This window comes from Vigna angularis, chromosome 6 (assembly GCF_016808095.1).
Source record: "Vigna angularis cultivar LongXiaoDou No.4 chromosome 6, ASM1680809v1, whole genome shotgun sequence".
NCBI lineage: Eukaryota > Viridiplantae > Streptophyta > Magnoliopsida > Fabales > Fabaceae > Vigna > Vigna angularis.
Genome location: NC_068975.1, coordinates 24,301,181 through 24,323,248, shown reverse-complemented (window position 1 = coordinate 24,323,248; position 22,068 = coordinate 24,301,181). Strand labels below are relative to the sequence as shown.

General features: G+C 32.4%; 2 protein-coding genes across 4 annotated transcripts; one reads left to right on the top strand and one right to left on the bottom strand.

Annotated features, from left to right (window-relative positions):
* The first annotated feature begins 2,254 nt into the window (after positions 1 to 2,254).
* LOC108341523 (protein NETWORKED 4A) lies at positions 2,255 to 3,775 on the top strand. Its single transcript, XM_017579198.1, has one exon. The coding sequence runs from the start codon at positions 2,255 to 2,257 to the stop codon at positions 3,773 to 3,775; it is 1,521 nt and encodes a 506-aa protein (XP_017434687.1).
* A 1,067-nt stretch (positions 3,776 to 4,842) lies between these two features.
* Positions 4,843 to 13,803, bottom strand: LOC108341746 (DEAD-box ATP-dependent RNA helicase 20). 3 transcript variants are annotated; one of them, XM_017579391.2, is made up of 15 exons: positions 13,336 to 13,803; positions 12,384 to 12,476; positions 12,085 to 12,249; positions 11,867 to 11,962; positions 11,402 to 11,476; positions 10,480 to 10,641; positions 9,783 to 9,863; positions 9,359 to 9,457; positions 9,107 to 9,202; positions 7,436 to 7,567; positions 6,358 to 6,432; positions 6,045 to 6,134; positions 5,884 to 5,958; positions 5,304 to 5,535; positions 4,843 to 5,183 (listed from the first exon to the last, which is right to left on the bottom strand). In XM_017579391.2, exons 1-14 carry the CDS (start codon positions 13,639 to 13,641, stop codon positions 5,359 to 5,361), a joined length of 1,722 nt encoding a protein of 573 aa, XP_017434880.1. In that variant the 5' UTR covers positions 13,642 to 13,803; the 3' UTR covers positions 4,843 to 5,183; positions 5,304 to 5,358. The 3 variants fall into 3 exon arrangements, with proteins under 3 accessions (XP_017434880.1, XP_052735234.1, XP_017434883.1); XM_052879274.1 differs by lacking the exons at positions 4,843 to 5,183; positions 5,304 to 5,535 and having other exon boundaries at positions 5,900 to 5,958; positions 6,045 to 6,197; positions 13,336 to 13,793; XM_017579394.2 differs by lacking the exons at positions 4,843 to 5,183; positions 5,304 to 5,535 and having other exon boundaries at positions 5,900 to 5,958; positions 6,045 to 6,161; positions 13,336 to 13,793.
* Between the last annotated feature and the right edge of the window lie 8,265 nt (positions 13,804 to 22,068).

The following is a 22,068-nucleotide window of genomic DNA, read 5'->3' as shown; positions in this document are numbered from 1 at the left end:
TACTCTTAAGTCGAATCTTGTATGAAAATTTTCTTTGATTTTTCACATTACCCAAACCAAAAAAATAATGTTATGTTTAAAGAACACAAAAAAAGAAGCTTATGTCAAATTTAAATTAAAAAACTAAAGTATATTTAAGTCTAACTAAAATTAAAGTACAGTTACAAATGTCAGAACATCAAGCATTCAAAATTAATCATGAAGCTAAATTTCATAAAATTTAAGCCTCTAACACACAATAGTGTTTATTAAAAATAGAGCTATTAAAAATAGAGCTGTCAAAATGGCTCACAATCCGCGGATTAATTTAGCCTACCACAGGTTCGAACCGGGTTAAGTTTGAAAAAATTATAATTTTTTATGCGGGTCAGATTTTAACCCGGCTCATTTAAACCTGGTTCATGCGGGTTGAACCCGTGATAGGCCAATGTCCACCAACTCACCTGCCTAATTTTATTTTATAAAATTTAATTTTAATTTTATAAAAAAAATATTTATTATTTTGTTTGCTTGAAAAAATTATTTAAATTCTTTATTTTCATAATTAATTAAATGTTGGCAGTGAAATTTGGGAGTGAAATTTGTTTAGATTTGAATTATAGAAAGTTTATAAAAAAATTTATTTAAAAGAAATTTTAACTAAGTGAGTTAGTGAATCAACCCGTTTACCCACCAATCCATGGTGGATTACACCGGAGCAGTTGGGTAACCCGTTTTGACAACTCTAATTAAAAATAAACTAAATAAATATAATTGACTCGAATATCTATCATCACAATTCATCGAGGAAAGTCATATCAATTATATAATATGTTTTAAAAAAGAAAAAAAAGATATCTCTCAAACAAAGTACAATAACATATCTTTTGTTTTTCATTTTCAGATTGAGTCCAAGAAATAAGTGAAAGATGGAATCAAAAACGTTGCAGTCTTGGATGTGGAGCAGACTCATCAGGTCCAAGACTTCTAAGTGGCATTCAGAAAATCTTAGAAGTATGTAATGCAAATTACAATTGGAATAATCTTGTCATCTGCTTTTTTTATCATCGTCAAAAGCAAAATAAAGAAAAAAGCAAAAATATAATGTCGGGTAAATAATTATTCATCTTTTGCTAAATATATTTAAAATAAATATAATTACAACTTTATTAAATATCACTTAATTATGTTCTATATATAAGTAATTAAAAAGTTGTCAACTTAATAACTTGACCACACCCATATTAATTTTTGATAGGATTGGTGACTTTTTACTACATTAATATAGTTAAAATAATGAACAAATTCATTTAATACCTTTAATTACTTAAATCAAAATAAAAATTGCATGTTATGTTATATTATTATTTAATTAAATATGTTATTAGTTGTTATGGAATTATCTTTAATGTTTTAAATTATGATATATTTTAATATTTAAATTTTAAAAGTAAATGGATATAGTTATTTTAATTTAATAACTATTTTTTTTACTTGTTAAATGATATTTTTGACTGATATTAAAATAGAAACATGTTTACGCTTAAAATATATTTGACATGTTAAAAATATTAATATTATTATATTTATTTATTTTTTTTAAATTTGAGAACAAAATGTAATAAAATTTTGAAATAAAAATAAATTTTAATTTCGTTTCAAATGCGAACTAAAAATATATTTTACCTTTTATTTTGAAAATACATGTCATTTATGATAAGCAAGAAAATTAACAAAATGGAATATTTTGCTACATTTACTATTAGTATTGAAGTCCATGAAGCTCACAGCAAATATTAAGAAATGGTTGTTAGAAATGTAGCAGTGGAATTCCTTAATTAAATCTATCTGTGTGTGTGATAATTAACGAAGCAAAAGGTTATTGTTAACAACATAATCATATCTTCTGTTCTTCGAAACAGACATTTTGTAGCTAGCTTTAACAAGGTTAAGGGCACTACCACATTCTAAACAAGGAAAAGATAAAACAAGAAAACAAAAAATAACGTTGGCGTCATGTTATAACGTCTTCTTTCAATACTGTTCCTCAAAAAACATACTGGACATAAAAGGGGTTCACCATTCCCAACTTTTGTTTGCACTGCAAAAGTTGGGAAGGGTTGTTTGAATCTTGTTTTTTCCATTCGTTTGTCATAGGTTTCTCATCCAAATCTCAAAGCAAGATAATCTTATTCCATAATCGTTTATACATTACATACTTTCCTCCTTGCGAATGATCATGAAAAACATGACAAAACGATCCTTAACCACAGAGATGGAACGCAACGTGAGGCAAATGCAGAAGCTGATTGAAGATAGCGGAGATTCCTTTGCCCAAAAGGCTGAGATGTATTACAAGAAGAGGCCAGAGTTGATCTCTCTTGTTGAAGAGTTCTACCGTGGCTACAAATCTTTGGTTGAACGTTATGAACACAGTTCCACACCGTGTGATCTTCAATCACAAGCTTCTGGTGTTTCAGATTGTGGTTCTGAGCCACCTTCTAGCATGCCTTCTCCCTCTCCGAGGAAGATGGGGCGTCGCTTATCCCCCAACCGTGCCGCGGGGTTCGATGTCTTTCTAGGTTCTGGTGGGAACGTGAATGGTTTTGATGCATGTCCAAAGGATGGAGATGGTTCTTCTACTTTGACAGAATCTGATGAGGATTATTATGATGATAGCTCTTCTATGAACAGCTTTTCAGGATTCTTTGGGAATGGAAATGATCAGAATGGTATGAGCAGAAGGGTGATGGAATTGGAGATTGAGATACCATCTGAGGGGAAAGAAAAACTGTTCAATGAGGAGGAACGTGTGAAAAATGCTGAGGATTTTCGTGCCAGGATCAATGCATATGAACAGGAACTACGGAATGTGAATGAGAAGTTGAGGCTTTCTGAAGGGGAGATTAGTATGCTGAAGAATGAGCTTGAAATATACAGATCAAAGGAGAATTTGAAGGGTGACGTTGGATTATCTTCATCTGTAGAAGGGGTAAGGATGGGAGAGGAATCCTTGGAGTTGAAGAAACTTGGGGAGGAGCTAAGGATGACCAATGAAAAACTTGAGTCTGCAGAAATGCAAATTGTTTCTTTGAAATTTGGGGCTACTAAAACGTTTGAAACTATTCAGCAATTGCAGGAACAGCTTGAGGTGGCTGAGAAGGACGTTGCTTCTTGGAAAATGAAGTTCAACGCTCAGAAAAGAGAAAACTCAAGACTCCTAGAAAGGCATGCAAAGATGAGAACCAATGTAGCAGACCGGGATCATGAGGTCGGGGATTTAAAAGCTCTTCTGTCTGATGTACAACAGAAAATGTTCTTTGAGAGATCAAGTTTGAAGTCTGAAATAGCCAAGTTGCTGGGAGAAAAGACTCTTTTAGAGCAGAAGATGAAAGAATGGGAATGTCAATGCCAATGTTTAGAAGCAGAGATAAAAAGAATCCAGTCTGAAAAAATAGAGATGGGAGAGAGGCTAAAAGGAAATATTGAAAGTGGTGAGTGTTTGAAATTAGAGAGAGATAACCTGAGTGCAGAAGTTGGTTCACTTAAGAAAGTGATAGAATCAAGAGATAATGAGATTGAAGAGGCTCATAAAGAAGTGGAAGAACTAAGATCAAGAGGTAAGATCCTAGAGGAAGAGATTGAGAGGCAAAGGGTTGAGATATTAGGTGGAGCTGAAGAGAAACGTGAGGCCATAAGGCAGCTATGCTTCTCACTTGAGCATTACAGAAATAAGTATGATATACTTAGGCAGGCTTTCAGAGGAAACAAGAGGCTTCTTGTTTCGGCCACCTGATATGTCAACATGCATGTGAACTTGTACAATACCACCCTTCCTTCCTCCTGCTGTATATTTATTCTCTTCATGTTTCTGTGTCTGTCATGTCTTTCTTATACTTTGTGGTGTCTGATGTATATCACCCAAGTTTACGATAATGTAGAACTTAGAAGTCCTAGCCATGTTTCATGGTTTGTGATAATGTGGCTTGTTTGCATATATTTGTTCCAAGTGTCATCAGGTTCAGTTAGGAAGCTCTGCAGGACCAGCTCTTCTTGAGGAGGAGGAGGCCCGTTAGAAGATTCCTCTAAAACTGCTTAGGTTTGTATGCTCTCCATCTTTCTGTTTAGTTGGAAGTTAGTTGTGCTGCATAAGTGAGAAATTATGTCATCCGTTCAGTTCAGAACAATATATGATCATATCTCATTATCATGAGAGTTGTTATTCTTATAATTTCATAATGTATTTCACAATTATAATTTATTTCACAATTATAATTTATTTTCTGTCACTTTCCTCATATAAAGGGAGAACAATGTAATTTGTCTGCATTCATAGATTTTATATAGAAACTACTCGTTACTGAAATCACACACTAAAACTTATAATACAAATTCTTTCCGGTACATGGACAATAAAATCCCCCACAATCAACTACTACGCAGTGGTGTTGTGATGTTCAGAGATTTGAATAGGACATGGTGTTTCGTATGCAGCGAGAAAGAGATACAATGTCCCGAATGTTTCATTAATTAACTGGTCACATAATTAATCTCATTTGATTTGGTGATTGTGATAAACAATCAAAGGTGAAAGATAAATCCTTACCACTACTATGGATCAAATTTATTCCATTGCAAAACCACTACTTTCTCAAAATTGCTTCGATAATCTCGTGCACACAAACATTTGAATCATTTTATTTCTTAATATAAGATTTTGCGGAGAACATCTAATATTTATGCCCAAAGAACGTTGCGTCAAGACCTCTCTACGTTTATTTGGGTGGCATGCTCAACACTGGAAAGTTTCATTCAACATATATTTCGAGGGTAGTCTATGAAAGCTCAAAAGTCCTAACATAGTTGCGAAATGCAGCAAGCAGGATATATATACATTTCATGATGATGATGAAATATCTATGCGAATAGAGGGTTATTTTTTGACGCAAAACAATTAAAAAAAAAAACATGAATATTTCTACGATTACAAAAGATGCACTACCTATATGACTACTCTACAAACCACCTAAGCGTCTAGCAAGCTACTTGTCACTAGTGTGCTAGCTACCTACCACAACGATGCGAAAAGAACACGTAGCGTAGACTTGGAATCTTAACTAGAAACTTCTCCATCACCGTCATCAGCAACAGACCTATAAATGCACTTGGTCTGAAGAACATATCATATCAATAATGCACCAGCACTGCAAAACACAAACAATATGCACGGTGGAGAGGAAAAGAATTGTAGAAAAACCAGAGACCGACCGCTGAGAAGATGGAAACAATCCCGCCCCAAAATAAATAAATGTCATATCACCAACCTTAAGGGCTTTATCAGGTGTCATCAATCAAATGTGGCAAGCACCAGACAACACATTAATCGTCCCAGGCACTATCTGCTGCGCCCTCTCTTTTAATGTTTGCGGCAGTAATCATGAATTTATACTTATCTTCGATATTAATTGAAGCAGCTCCCAATCCTAACTGTTTGGATAAAGCAATATTTGCCTCTTTTTGTGCAGCTGCAGCTTCTTTCTCCTTCCGTCTAGCAACCTACAAATCAAGGGTCCAAAGTCAACCGTGACATATAAGGTTAAATACAATATATTGAAAATGAAAGTTTTTTGGGAGAAATTGAGCATGCTGGACCGTCAGACCCAAACCTCCAGCGCCTATGTATAATAACTAATCAAGGTAAAAATTAATATAGATGTATAACTGTCTAGCACAAGCCCATCTCAATAAAACTACTAATACCGTAAGACTTCTAAACCGCTAGTTATCTGTTTAGTATATCTTTTATTATATGAGTAGAAACTCAGTTCTTGAACCCTCATCTTTAACGGTTTGCGAAATGAACTCCAAGACTCTTAATATTATGGCAGAATAAAAATATAGTACCTTTCCGGTTGCAAATGTCAGCGTGTTCCCAGATTCGGCGTCAGCTATTGCCTTCCTTATATTTGCAACAAGGAACTAAAGAGAAGAACCATATTAATGTTAAAATCTAAAGAAAACATACAGTTCACTTTTTTACAATAAAAAAGGAGAGTAGCAAGCACCATGTCACGATCAGTGTAAAATGAAGTAGCTAATCCAGTTGATCCTGCACGCCCCGTCCTTCCGATCCGGTGTACATAATCTTCCATGGTCTATAATTGAGGCAGCCATAACTGATGCTTCAGGTATGCATTTGTCAAGAAAATTAAATTTGACTGAAAAATACCAGGCACATGAGATGCCAACATAGCAGTTGCAGAAAGGCAATCCACAAATAGTGGAAAATACCTGTGCGCTTTCTGATAATCTTTTCCTAGTGGATTACAGATAAAATTCAGTCATCAATCAATCAGTATATGCTTGAAGCAGAAATACCTTGGGAAGATCTAGATTGATGACATGGGACACTCCAGTGACATCCAAGCCACGAGATGCAACATCAGTGGCAACCTGAATCGTACAATATAGTTAGTGGATAAAAGGTACCTGAGCCTTTTTAAAGTAATTATGCAAAATTGTTAAGATTTCAATATTTTAACAAGATTTACCAAACAGTGTGTTTGGATAAGGAATTTTAAGAAGGTAATTCCATTTATTTTAAGAATTTCAAAAGCTTTATGACTATATTTTTTGGGTACAAAATTTTTGAAAGAAATTAAAATTCTAAAATTTTATTAGAGTAATTTGATTACTTAAAATTAAGAATTTGAAATTCTTCATACTATCAAATTCATATTTTGATCTTCAAAGTTTAGCTCTACCTAGGTCAGGACACACACACGGCTCAACCTAGGCCAGGGCTAACTTAGCTCAACCTAAATCAAGGCCTACTTGACTCAAGCTAGACCCAAATTGACTCAATTCGACCTTACACAATCCCGACCTAGTGCTATCTTACTTGGATTGAACTCGATCTAACATTTCGTAAGTTGAAATAATATTGTTTAATGTAAAGTGAGAAAAAGTTTTGCAAATATAAAATAAAAAAATATTGAAGAACTTTGACCAAAAAGTAACGTCAATCAAGATCAATTACAAAATTTTATCAACATTGACATTTTTAATTTTTAACAATTACTTGATATTTAAATAGATTTTTGAATTTGATGGTAATTGAAATACTTTATCCAAACAATATCTTGATCGTGCAGAAAATACAACATGGTACCTCAATGGGTTCACTAAATTAAACAGCAATTAGATATTTTTATCATAACAGTAACAACTTTGCCCTTAACATTTTCTTCTTTCTCCGTTTGATACAACAAGAAATGTCATTTAGCAATCAGGGAATAAAACAAGCCCAACACTATATTTAGACAAGCCATAGCAGGGTTATTTTCAACGATGTTCTTAATAAGTTAATACTGCTAAATAATGTAGAGAATATCAAATTTTAGACCGGAAGAAATGCTAAAAAAATCGAGTAACATGCACTGGTAGTAGAGATTACCAAAATGTTGGTAGAGCCACTCCGAAAATCATGCAAGGCAGCCTCTCTTTCACTCTGACTGCGACCACCATGAAGAGAAACTGCAGATAATCCTTGAGCTACCAATGCTTCAGCAACTTCATCGCACCTTGTCTATGTACACATTAAAAAAAAAAATAACAAGAAACATGCACACATCAATTTTCAAACAATCTATTCAGATTTTCAAGACCATAAACAAAAAAGTCCATGCATGAACCTCCTGCATAACTATCTATGATTTCCAATTTTCGGAACTAATCCACTTAGATCTTCAATACCCAGACTTGAGACAGAAAATATGAAAAAAATGTCCAGAAGAGCTTAATCATCTCTTAGTTGATTCATCCGTTTACATAGATTCTTACATTTCCATGGCAGTCATTCTTCATTGGCGTCTTCATCAATTAAATATTAAAAATGTTGTTCTACATGGCTATCTTGAGGAAGAAGTCTACATGGTGCAACCTCATGAGGTTGTTGTTTAAGGGGAGTTTGGTTTGGTTTGTAAGTTGCGCTGCTCTTTCTATGGTCTCAAAAAATCTCTCCATGCTTGGTTTGGAAAGTTTAACCACATTGTTCAATCCTTCGGATTGAAAAACAGTGAGGCAAACCGCAAACCACTATGTTTTCTATTGTCATACCTCCCTTGGAAAATGTGTACTTAATAGTGTATGTTGATGGTATAGTTATTATAGGGAATGGTGCTACTAAAATCTCTCAATAAAGGAACACTATGCAATCATTTTCAGATCAAGGATCTGGGAAATCTCAAATATATTTTTTAGCATAGAAGTAGCTCAATCAAAGGAAGGAGTAGTAATATGTCAAAGGAAATATGCTGTACATCAAATAAGAGACAGGATAGGTTTTCTCTAACCTAGAAAGATATAGAAGACTGATTGAAAAACTTATTTATCTCACTTTTACCAGACCATATTTGTCTTTTGCAGTTGAAGTTCATTAATGCATAATCCTTGTATTGATCACTGGAATGTTGTCATTCCTATTCTAAGATATCTCAAAAATTCCTGGAGGACAAGGACTACTCTATGAAGATAAAGGGAATATCCAAATCTTCGGATGTTATAACACTGATTGGGCTAGTTCTCATATAGATAGATGCTCTAGTAAACTATCGTTATCTAATCGTCTACTAAAGTTGAGTATAGGGCAATGGTATCCCTCATTAGTGAGCTTATTATTAGGGCAATAGTTCCTCCAAGAATTAGGTTTTTGTGACATTCAGTTGATGAAGATTTATTGTAATAATCATGTCGAAGGAAATTTGCACTAAGTTTGTTGGATCATATGATCAACTTGCAAATGTATTAACAAAAAATCCTTGAAAGGCCCTCAGATTAAATTTATTTGTTCCAAACCTGGCATATACAATTTGTATGGTCCAACTTAAGGGGAGTGCTAAAATAAATAGGAATTATTATAAGAAGTTGTGTGTTGTGTTGAACCTAATTCCTAAATGTATCTTTCTGAATTCTCTTTTCTTCCCTCTCATATATTGTACTTGATGTATCCAAAGTGATTATAAATTTGAAATACTAAGAGAGGGAAACATGCTCTCTCAAATTTATTCTAATTCCGTTGTATCTTCAACTATATTGATGCATATCAGGATCACAAAACAAAGCATACCTTCCTCTCAACAAACACAATTGTTAATGGAAATGGATGGCCACATTTTTCAGCCTGTGATGCATCCTCTACAAGTAAGTCTAGAAGTCGGTCAATCTACAATAACAATACAAGATTTCAGAACAGAGTGAAAACATGGATCATGAAAACAGAACCTAGAAACATTAAAAAAAAATCTTTGAAACCAATGAAACTAAACTTTTACTCCAACTATTCACAAATATATTTCATTTTTAAAGTAAATAAACAAACCTTCTCGTTTTCAGAAATTTTCACAAGCGTTTGTGAAACATTAGTTGTTGGGCTACTCACTTTCCCCACCTTCACTTGCACTGGGCTAGCCAAGTACTCCTGAAATTAAACAAATGATTGGTGAACCCCAAAAATATTCCTTCCACAACTGAGCATACAAAGAAATATATTGCTAAATACAATATTATCAAAAGAATGTATTTTGGGGATATATTTAATTTTAAGGAAGAGAATCATGGAAAAAAAAGATAAAATAGAAAATCCTAAAAGATTTACTATACTTCAATTACTACACATCTAATGTACTACATGTTATTATCAAGTAGCTAGGCTGCTTACGAAGTTATGCAAAAAGCAAATAATTAATGATAGAACTATTGCATGCCTAAACATCATTTTCTGTCAACAATGAAGGAAACCTGACCTTTGCTAATGCTTCAATCTCCACAGGCATTGTTGCACTAAAAAGCAATGTTTGATGCTTCTCAGGAAGACTTCTCATTACCTGAGGATAATATTAGAATATTCATATTTTCTTGAGTAATCTAGAAAAGGCGACTATTATTAATTTCACGAGAATGCTATATGGAAACAAAATAAAGATTAACATAATATTAGAACTATTGCTGATAACCCATTCCAATGGGACCATAGTATATATACAAAAATAACATACACAAATTTCAAGCATGGTCATAACAGCTAGATCACAAAAATCAAACTAAGGTACAAACTAAATAAACGTTGTAGAAGATTAAATTGGAGAATGAAAATTAAGTTTTGTCGAAAAAGAGACTATTTTTAATGCTATTTTTTCTTCAAAAAGTGTAGAATTGTAACCTCTCTATGCTTTCTGATTGAAGGACATCTTCTCCAGTTAAATGTTTAAAGAAGTGCAACTCAATATAACTAGTTATAGTGTGGCGTCATTGGCTTGACTTCAAAACCGCAACAGTTTAAATAGAGAGGGGAAAAGTTATGAGGAAACAAAAGTTTTGAAAACACCGTAAAGAGAGCACAAACACCACAAATAGGTCACACTAGTTATCTTACATTAGGTATGAAGCCGTCAAGAAAATAAAAGAGAGCCCAAATACAAACAAAAAGCTCAAAATACAGACCTCTCTTATCTGTGGTTCAAAACCCATATCCAGCATTCTATCTGCTTCGTCTAGAACAACAAAAGAAATTCTAGAGAGGGAAGTATTGCCTTGTTGCAAGTGATCAATGAATCTTCCAGGCGTGGCAACTGCTATTTCAATCCCTGCTCTAAGTTCTGCCCTCTGTAATAGAGACCAGAAAGAGAACACAAAGAAAACTGTTACCTTCAAGAAGTATAGCTTAATTAAACTTGAAATAAAATGTGTTGCAAGACTCCTTGGAGAAAAAACTTTTGCTTTGTAGGACACTATTTACAAAGTCCTCATTACCAGCTCCCAAACTAGCCTCTAAACTATGAAACACAATGATACGTGCATTTCCTCCAAATACAAACATAAAATAGCATCCACTAACACTACTAAGAGATACTTCTATACGAACATGAAAGAGCAACCACTACTTAGAGATACTTCACTATAGAAGTATCCAGTGTTAGACATTAACAACTACATCATATCTTTATTTTAATGTTGCATTTGCATAATTATAATTGTATATCTGTATGTTTTATAAATTTTATTATATACATAACTCTGTATCCTGCATGTGTTGTATCCTATACCTTTTAAGAATAGTTGTATCAACAAATTGGAAACACATCATATAAGTCCGTCATATAAATAACATAAATATCAGCACATCAGGAGAGCTGGCTGTGCAAAACTGAATACACAGCGTCTCCAAGTTCCAAAGGAAAAACATAAAATGACATTAAATATTGCAAAAGCTTATGCATAATTAACATACAAAATCTTTTATTATGCTGTCAGATCATACTTAACACATAGAAAAAACAAATAATACCATCATTTATCTTTGTGCAAACTTTTAAAACAGCAGGCAAAATAGCCAAGAAATAAAGATTATGTCAACATTTATTACCTGCTTTTCAATGTTTGTTCCGCCCACAACAATAGCAGTTTTTAATGACTCAAGGGATCTGCTAAAAGCTTTAACCTACCAAAAATCAAAACAAGAATGAAAAGAAAAGCTGATAGTTGGAGAAAGGAAAATTATTAAGTACTAAATAGAAAGGAAAAATATTAAGTTCGAAATGACCTAATGTAGAACATGTTTTCAGGCATAATACGAGAGATGTCAAGCTCAAAACAAAACATGTAATTCAAAAGTAAGATAGCAAGAATCTTGTACTACTACTGACAATATTTATTAAGATCCAAATTTCAAAAAGGTAAAAGCATAGAGAATAGACAATCGGTGAACCTAGACATATGAAAATCATTAGGAGAGAGTTTAAAAATCATTACAAGATGGGAGAAATAAACAATAATTTTGTACCCAGATTACCCATTATTCATCCACAACAAAAACAAATACATATATCACCTCTTTTTCTATTTGTTGAGCTAGTTCTCTGGTAGGAGCCAAAACTAATGCCAGAGGACCATCATTGCGCCGAATTGAAGGTTGGGCTAAGCAATGCTAAAAAAGGAAGGAGAAAAATTAAATCACAACTAAAAGTTTGATCATTTATATTTGCTTTGTTTTTCACAAATATCTAAAGATGAGTTCTGTCCAATATGTCATATCTAATAATTTCCGACCTGTATCATAGGAATTGTGAAAGCTGCAGTCTTTCCACTACCAGTTTCAGCACAACCCAATAGATCCCTTCCACTGAGAGCAATTGGCATGGCTTGTGCCTGGATCGAAGTTGGCCTGGTGTATTCATGGTAAGCAATGTCCTTCATGATACTTGAGTGCAAACACTAAGAACAAGAAGTTCACAATTGCAAACACATTTGCAACAAATTAAATAACAGTTCCAAAAAAAATCGGTACAAACACCTCATAATTACGTAGAAGAATATGACTACGATTAAATGTTAACAAAACTAAATACCATATCAGTAAACGATTCTATTGGTGCAGGTGCAGGAGGAGAATCAGATGCAACAGTAACATCAAGATTAAGCCGGGAACGGACCTCTTCAATCTGGACATGACAAGCACATGAATTTCAGTAACCAATATTTGTTTGTCTAGTCACAAAAAAAGACAAATCAGGAAGACAAACAAACATCGAGATAAAACAACCAGACGATAAATAACAACTCTATTAAAGGTATTGGAAAAGAGTACAAATTGAGACTGTCAAATCAAAGCAGGTGAAAGAGGGAGAGATTATTAGGGCAAAGTAAAAAAGACAAGCAAAAGGAAAAACTCATCAGCGTTCAGAAAACTGAGGAAGAAGAAGAAGAAGAAATTCTGTAATAGTCCTCAATCAACCACAGAGTTGAAGCAAACTTCATTCATTTATTTTCCCGAAACATATCCTACCCGTACTAGGCATAGTTACAGTCTAAATGCAGACAACCTTCCAACAGTGATGTCAACCTTAATAGTCATGTTAATTTTTTCAGCTAGACCAAAAGAAAGCCCTTACTCACTTCATGACAATACCACACTGCCGTACAGTTTCAAATTCAAACAAAGCCTTCAACTTTATAAAAGTAGTCAAAAAATGACTCGGATTGTCATCGTTACAAGCAAAGCATTGCATTTTACTATAAGCCTCGCTCAGATTAATCCGAACCCTCAGTCCTCGTAATCAGCTTCCTGAACTGACAAGCAAATTAGCAATTTCCCCAAACACGCAAACACTTGAATTGAAACACAATTTTCCTCCACCGAGATTCAAGAAAAACCCTAACCACGCGAATTTGAAAAGAAACTCACATTGCTCCCAAAAAATATTGAAATCAAAACATTACACGCAAAGGTCAATAGAGAGAGAAGCCCGTGAGATACGAGACTAAACAGAAAAGACGTGAAAACAGAGATTGGATTGGGACCTGCTCCGGAGTCATACGCGAAGCGCGTTCAGAGGGTTGCCATTGCGGGAAGACGGGGTCAGGTGTGGCGAAAATCCTCGGCGACGGAGGTGCGGCGGAGCTCCGGCGAGAGGCATTGTGGAAGGAGGGGAGCGAGGGAGAGCCATTGGCGTTGGTGTTGTTGTTGTTGTTGGAGGTGAATGCAAGCTTGTGGTGGTTGTTATGGTTGTGGTGGTGGTTGTTGTTGTCTAGGGTTACGGAGGGGGTTCTGGCGGTGGCGACGGTCGCGGAGCCGTTATTTCGGAGGTGCGGAGGCACATACGACATCGTTTGGCGTAATCTTCTTGTTGTTGTAGTTGCTCTTCTTTGTAAGAAATAAAAGGGATGAGGGAGTGAAGTGAAATATGATAACGATAATAACGAAAGAACGATGATGAGTGTCCTCACTCTCTCTCTCTCTCTCTCTATATGGGCTTACAACTTCACCTCGAAACCCAAACTACAAACAAAAACTGGTTTTAACCTATCGCACAAAACCACGTGTGAATTATAAAAGTAAGTTTTTATTTTAATCCAAATTTACAAAATAAAATATATACTTTGTTTGTAAGAAAAAGTATTTGTCTTGATAAAAATATCAGTTATTTTTAAAAAATTAGTTAATAATTATATCATAGAGAATATAAATTATATAAAAAAAAGGATTTTATATATATATAAAGGATAAAATGAGAATAAAAAATGTGTATACAAAAATATATCCTTCTTATATATAGAAAACGGTGATACATCTATATATAAATAAAATGTAAAATAAGAATAAAAATTGTGTATATAAAATGAAGCATGAGAGTAAAATGGAAATAAAAATTATATAACACAAAAAAAAGAACTATCCTTTTTTATATATAAATAAATGATAAAATGAAAATAAAAATTATGTACACATAAAAAAATATCTCTTTATATATAAATTATAAAGAATAAAATAAAAAAATTGTAAAAACAAAAACAGGTATCTATATAGATAAATATAGATATAAAAATAACATTTAAAAATCTTATAATTTGGTTTCTTCGTCATTGTCCACACAATAAATAAGTTAACAATTCAATTTGAACCATGTTCCATTTGTATTTGCTCCTTTTTGTATGAGTCTGCATGATAAATTATTTGAAATTTGTTAATTTGTTCTGTTTTACGTATCTCACGATTAAATGGGCTAATCTACAATTGAAAAACTTAAAAAGTTGTAAGGGAGTATGCTTTAGTAAAATTCATTGTTTATCTTCTATTACAACAATCAAATATCAGAATTATATAATGTTTAACAAATATAAAATTACATAAAGATCACGATTTCTGTATTTTATATTTTTCTTGTCTCTTTTTCTAAAAAGTAATTTCATCTACATTTGTATTTAGTTTAATATAAAGTTATTATTTCCTCAACTTGTATGGTCACATCATTTGACATGCATTAATATATGTTTAAATTGTAATGCAATGCATTCAACATCACTAATTACCATTTGATAACACACTAAAAATAAACTTGTCAAAATAAAATCATAATGAGTTGAATATAAAAGTCAAACTAAATTGTTAAGATAATCCAATCTAACAAATTATTTTTATTATAATATCTTTAGTTCATCATTAATAAATGATACACTTAAATTATATTAATATTTATTTCATTCAACTTTACATGTTTAACAACCTTTTCTCACTAGAATGTAAATAACACTTCAATAATCATAATAAAATTGTAATATACTAGTGCATAAACGCGTCTGACGAAACAAAAATCAACTTAAAAAATGATCAATTTTGTAAATAAAATATCATTATAAGAAGTAGGTTAGATTGGTCGGTTAAATAGGTCTCTGACGTCAAATAAGGTATAGACGTCGACTCTCCCAGACTTCAAATGGTCTGCATACAAAACTGAAAAGTCACTATTTTATTACCTTTAGTCGTCGGCTACAGCCCCCCTCCCCGACGTGTAATTAATTAGACGTCGGCTTCCCTCCACGGACATCCGAAAATATCTCATTTTAAGCTCCATTATTAATTTTTTTACGACATAGACGTTGGTCCCTAGACCAGACATCAAATCCTCCACAAAATCAAATTTAAAAGATCACTTTTTCAGTCATTAAGCGTCAGTTCCCCTTCTCCGGATGTTTGTGAAAATACTCCAAAGTAGCGTCAAAATGAATTTTTTTAGCAATTAGACATCGATGGTGGAGGAGGATAACGTCAAATGTTATTTTTCGTTTCGTTCACGTTTGTCATTGTTACTGCAAGGTATCACTAGTGTAAAATAGGCTTTTTATAGCTATTGTTTATACCTATTGAAATTTATAAGGTATAGAAAATGATGCACTGGTAATATTGTAAATAAGATAAACTATTTTACACCGATTATACTAAAAATAGGTATAAAAGATAGTATGATGACAAAATCGTAATAAATGATAAATAATTCTACACCTATTAGATTCAAAATAGGTATAAAAGTTCATTTTTTATACCAACTACGTTTAAAAACGGAATGAAATATTTTTCATTTTCATGCTTCACTTCCTCTGCGCGCGTTTTCATTCTCATGTTGCATTTCTAATTCGTCTGCAACACTGCGGCCCTTGCGCGCGTCTTCACTCTCATGTTGCATTTCTAATTCGTCTGCAACACTACGACCCTTTCCCGTTAGCCAAATCACTGCTTCACTTCCTCTGTGCGTGTCTTCACTTTCACGCTACACTTCTTCTCCTTTGCTTCTAAATCACCAAATCACTCATGAAAACCCTCGTGCTCTTGGACCGCGACTTCCTAGAAGGGTTAGATCCTCTCTTTTGCTATATTTGGGCGATTAGGGTTCCGCGACAACACAAGAACGAAGAAGGTGCATGATTAAGGGGATGAAATGTGTTTTGGAAGGGTCTTTCATTGAAACTCAGGTACCAAAGCTCACCTCATAACTCACTTTTACATTGAATAAAAGATTATTGATCCACTAGGGTGTTTATAACCATCGTTTGGCTTTGTTGCCATCATCATTTTGATTTCAATGTTTCTTATAATTGCCAACATTTGTTCAAACCGACCTCACAATTCTCCAACCAGAATCTATGATTACTTAATGAAACTTAAAGAAATTATGAGGAAACCAGAATAAAACAGAGGAGAGAAAGAGAAACGTAAGAAAACCAATGCGGTTGGTGTGGGTTTCCTTTCTAAGAAAAACATAAAAACAGCATAGAAGGGAGGGAAGGATGAGGGAGGGAAGGATGTAAGAGTGTGCTATAGAAATTTTCTGAACCTCTAAGAAAGTGAGAGCAAGCAAGGGAGGAGGCTTGGGATTTAGAGCACCAAGAGTAGAGTTTTCTTTGCTGGAAAATGAGGTAGGGGAGCATTAAAATATTTTATTTTTATTTATGTTAGTATTATCATACAATAAAATGATACTGGTTAAATCACATCACAACTGATTAAAAACATGTTGTTACTGATTTTAGCTTGAACAAGTGGCTCTTAGATTGTAGTTAGTTTTTATAAAAATTATTTCTAGGCTCTTTTGTTTGTTTGAATGTGTTTAGAAAGTAGCCATTGGCCATGGTAGTTGTAGGTTTTTGTGAAACATCACCACCAGCTTAGTAGATGAAGATGAAAATAAAAGTTAAATTGAGTTCTTAGAACAAGTGGCCATCTGCCTTCTGTCATTTAGAATTTTGTTATAAATCTTTGCATGAAAGGTTGGGTTCTTGTGCAGGGCAAGATGCCTCAAGATTACATGCGAATGCTTGAAAGAAAGCAATCTAAGCATTATTTGTATCATGGTAAAATTTTGTATACCAGAATTTGCGATTTAATTATACCAGAATCAAATTTAGGCAACTTTAAAACCAATGTAATTTTGTATCATTCATTGAATTTGTTGTTTTAACATTAGATGTATAATTGTGCATAGGAATATGAATAAAGACAATGCTCATTTCCTGTAAGTTTACAAGATTTTCTGGCTGAGATTTCATAATGTTAGAATTACTAATCAACCTTTTGGGATTAGTCAACCTTTGGTTCCAGCTAATCAAAGTTTAGTTCCCAAAAAATAATCAACTTAGCTAGAACTAAGAAGAACTGAGACAGGAAATCAGGAATTTTCTACCTTAAGTGGACCAGCTGAAAGATTTTATTCTAAATTAATATTTAAGATTAGTGAAAAGATTATATCCTGAATTGAGAGTAAAAATATTTCACTCTTCTTTCCAAGAACAGATTCTCTGCTATGTGTTTATGAATGAGCATCCAATTATGTAAATGTGATACAACATTTCCTTCATGCACTGAATATCTAGTTGCTTGGATGATGTGTTTAGGTGTGCAGGGGCTGTTTTTGGAAGTGCAGATTTGTAATATCTGGTTGCGCCAATCTCTTCCTTTGTAGGCTTGCTGTTTTGGTACTTCCAATCATGAAATGATTGACTGGTTTGGAAGCCTGTTGAAAAGTGATTCCAATTTCACTGAATCTACAGATCCTATTACCTTAGAAAGTAATTTCATTGTCTCTTTAACCCTTCCTGCAGTGCTGCACCAACCTTTATCAAATCCCCTTCCTTGAATCTGCATACAGTAATAGAGAATGAGATAGTAGGAAGCTATTTTACTTAACCTCAAGAAAGATAAAATAAAGAAAACGACAAATAATGTTAATTCATTATTATCTTTCAATAGATTTTCAAACGAAGTTAATTGGCATCTTAAGAACATCAGGTTGAACTTTCTTAACCTTTTTTTCCAATCTTTTTATGTATATATTTCAATGTTTGATTCACTTATGCCTTTATTTACCTTTCCTTGATAATTAAGGCTCAACAAGTATTCTAGCAAAGGATTTATGCTTTGGGAGCCTTTACTCAACCTTGATGTCAAGATCTTGGTGGTATAAAGTTCATTCCATTCCCTATGGAAAAAGAAAATCTGTAATGCAAGGGGTGGTGAAATCAATAGCTCCAAAATCTAACTCCAAAGAGTTTTCATCATTTGCCCTACACATTCAAGAGTTTTCTGGTAAGCCTAAAGAAAATATGTAAGTATTTCTACCAAAACTCATGTATTAATATCCTCTGTCCTTTGCATTATTGGCTAAATGATAAATTACTATGAACATTAAATCTGCATGTTATCTTAGTCTTGGGACACATGGCCACAAATAAAAACAAGAAAGAAAGGATAATTAGTATTCGTCACTTTGGCCCTGATAAGTAGAACATATGCTAGATTCTTTTTTATTATAAAAACAAGCAATTCTCTATATGGTCTCCTATCATTATATGAGAGCAGAGGTTGTAGAGGTTGCTATGGTACTATGTACAAATGTCCAATCACCATGCATTGTTAACAAGAAAGCATATAAACTTTCAAGAAAAATGCCATTTGTCCTGCAACTAATATGTTAGATATAATTTGACTTTGAGAGGGTGGCCACTCACTGTGAGTAATTCTGTTTAATTTGTTTTTTTTTATGTGAATTAATATTACCTATCCTAGTGAAGGCCATATTATGTCCTGTTGAATAATTCTGTTTAATTTGTTTTTTATTATGTGAATTAATATTACCTATCCTAGTGAAGGCCATATTATGTCCTGTTGAATGTGATATCATATTTTGACAATTATTTTCTATTAAAATCACATGATTATAAATTTATGTCCCTGAATTTGACCGACCTGATTTTTGTACCATACAAAGAGTACTAAATAGGTTCCTAACATGATTATTTGAATGCACTTCAGGTTTAAAAAAAACAAATTGGTAACTTATTATTATGCCATTAATATTATAATTAAGATATTAAGCCATTAATATTATAATTAAGATATTAAGCCATTAATATTATAATTAAGATATTAAGCCATTAATATTATAATTAAGATATTAAGTCATTAATATTATAACTTGACTCAAAGTATTCATTGTGTAGATATTTGATGACACATTTCCAATGGAGCAACATGTCATAAAGGATGTTCGGGAGCAGTGGATTGCATTTTTTTTAACCATTTGTAAATGATTAGATGTTTCAATATTACATTTTGAATTTAGGAACTATTTTATGTGTAACTATATTAAGTAACTATGTTAGGTAAATATATTTAGGAACTTTGTTAGGTAAATATTACATTTTGATGTGTTATTAATTGAAATAATATTGATTATTTTACTCGTTATTGATTATTTAAACTGTATTCTGGGATTGAATTTTATGTAGGTTTGAATATGGATAGTAGTACATACAAATCAAATATTTTAAAAAAAACGTCACTTTTTACACCGGTTAAATCTATATCAGATATAAAAAGTATTGTTTTTTCACACCGGTTATAGTACCTATTCTAGCACCAGCAGGTATAAAAAAAGTTTTTTATATGGTGTAAATATCAGACTTTTATACCTATTATAAACAGAACAGGCATAAAAGTAAAACTTTCTACACCGGTTCTAGAACAAGTATAAAAAAATTGAAAACTTTCTATATCCCCTACTTCTATACCTACTCAAAAATAGGTATAAAAAGCCTTTTTTAAGAGGTATGAAAAACTTTTTTTGCACTAGTGTATGTTTGATTAATTTTCTTTGCACCGATTAAATTTCATTTGCATCAAATTTTGTTTGCACCAATTAATTTTTGCTTATGATGTAGTTTTGTGCACGAGTTGACAGATCTTAGCGGGAGCATTGAGTAGTTATTCTCCATTGCTTGAAACTCATAGTATATACAATTTTATCATGTGCTAGAATCATTTTTCTGTATTTCAGGTACGGTAATATTGTAAAGAAATTAGAAAAAGAAAAGAAATGAATGTCTGTTTAGAAGGGGTCCTACGTCAAAATTGACATCCGAAAAGAGGATCTAACACGTTAAAATTGATGTCTCCCAATAAAACGTCAGATCTAAATTAAATGTAGAATGTCAAAAATAATCGTCATCAAAAATATTTTTTAAAGTAATGTATAAAGATATTGAGTTTTTCTCATATATTTATAAAATAGTTTAATCTTCACTTGAATTAAGAACTCACTAACACGTGTGATTTATGATATTAAAGTAATCAAATTAAAATTATCATTATTATTATTATTATTATTATTATTATTATATATATATATATATATATATATATATATATATATATTCTGAACATATATTTAGTTAATACGGATAAATATCATAAAATTTTTAAAAAAATATATAGTTTTATATTAATTTTTATTTATGTAAAAAACATTTAGAAGGTCAAAGCCCTCTCAAGATGCATGAAGCTATATCACTATCTTACTCACTCAAATATTACATTTATGTTTCAATCTTATAAGTTTCTTGGTTATATGGCATATTAATCTTATTACATTCATTTGATTTCGTAAATTGTTATTCAAATGATAGTAAATTATATATATATATATATATATATATATATATATATATATATATATATATATATATATATATATATATATATTTATTGATGAAATGCAGTGACCATAATGTGTGAAGAGAGATGAGGAATAAGAAATATAAGGGTGTGCTTGCTTTGAAGACATGATGGTTCATGAGGACGATGAGAATGGATGAGAGACTGGTCCACGTGCTTATATCAAAGAACTTGCATGGGATGAATTTGAGGGAGATTAGAGAAGATTTGCATAAATTTTGAATGTGTTCCATTCTAATCCTTCAAATTTAGTAAAATATGTTTTTATCTCTCTACTCAGTTTGAAATATTAAAAACAATTTAAAAAACTTATTATAATCTCTCAAATGCCTTGAATATTTAAAGTTCAATAATTAGATATCACACTACACTTTTTCAACCCCAATTTATTATATATATACACAATGATACACACGATTACAAATCAATGTGTTATATATTTAACTATACACATAATCATAAATCAGTCCCTCCTTTAATTTCACTTAATGTCTTCAAAAGTTGAATAAACATAGCTAAATTTATGACTTTACCACTTCTTAAAAATAATTATTAAGCACTTAAAATATACACTAGAAGTAAAAAGTCACAATCAACCTACTCATACAGTCATTCACACAAATGAAGATATCATTTTCTACAAGAAAAAATGTTCAGCAATTTATCACTTTCGATATCCTCTTCTACATAGTTTATGTACTATATGAAATATACCGATCAGAGTTAATGGTCATTTATGGGCAGTTAGCAGGTATATTAGCATATTTTAATGGTTTGATTGTCGTATCAAATATGAATATACGACATTATTGCCATATGAAATATGAATTAATGAGACATAGGGTTAAATATAGGGTTAATGTCCAGGTAAAGATATTTTGATCTATCGTAATAAAATAGTGACATTTTTATGAAACATATATGATTTGAGCGTCAGAGTGTCTTTTGCAGGTCAACAACCCATCAGAGTGGATTGCGTTTTTGAAGAGGATTGGACGATCGAAGCATAAAGTAGAGCAAGGAAGTCGACCCTCAGACCAATTCAACCGAAACAGTTTACATATAGGTTAACTATTTTTTTGTCCCTGGACTATTAAGTGATTTTGGTTTTAGTCCCTATTCCAAACTTTCATCTAGATAGATCCCTCACCTTTTTGAAACTCGTGAAATTTGTCCTCACTGACCAATGGCGTTAATATTTTTTTTACGTGCCAAATTGAGTGTCACGTCACCTTTCCCTTATTTGAAAG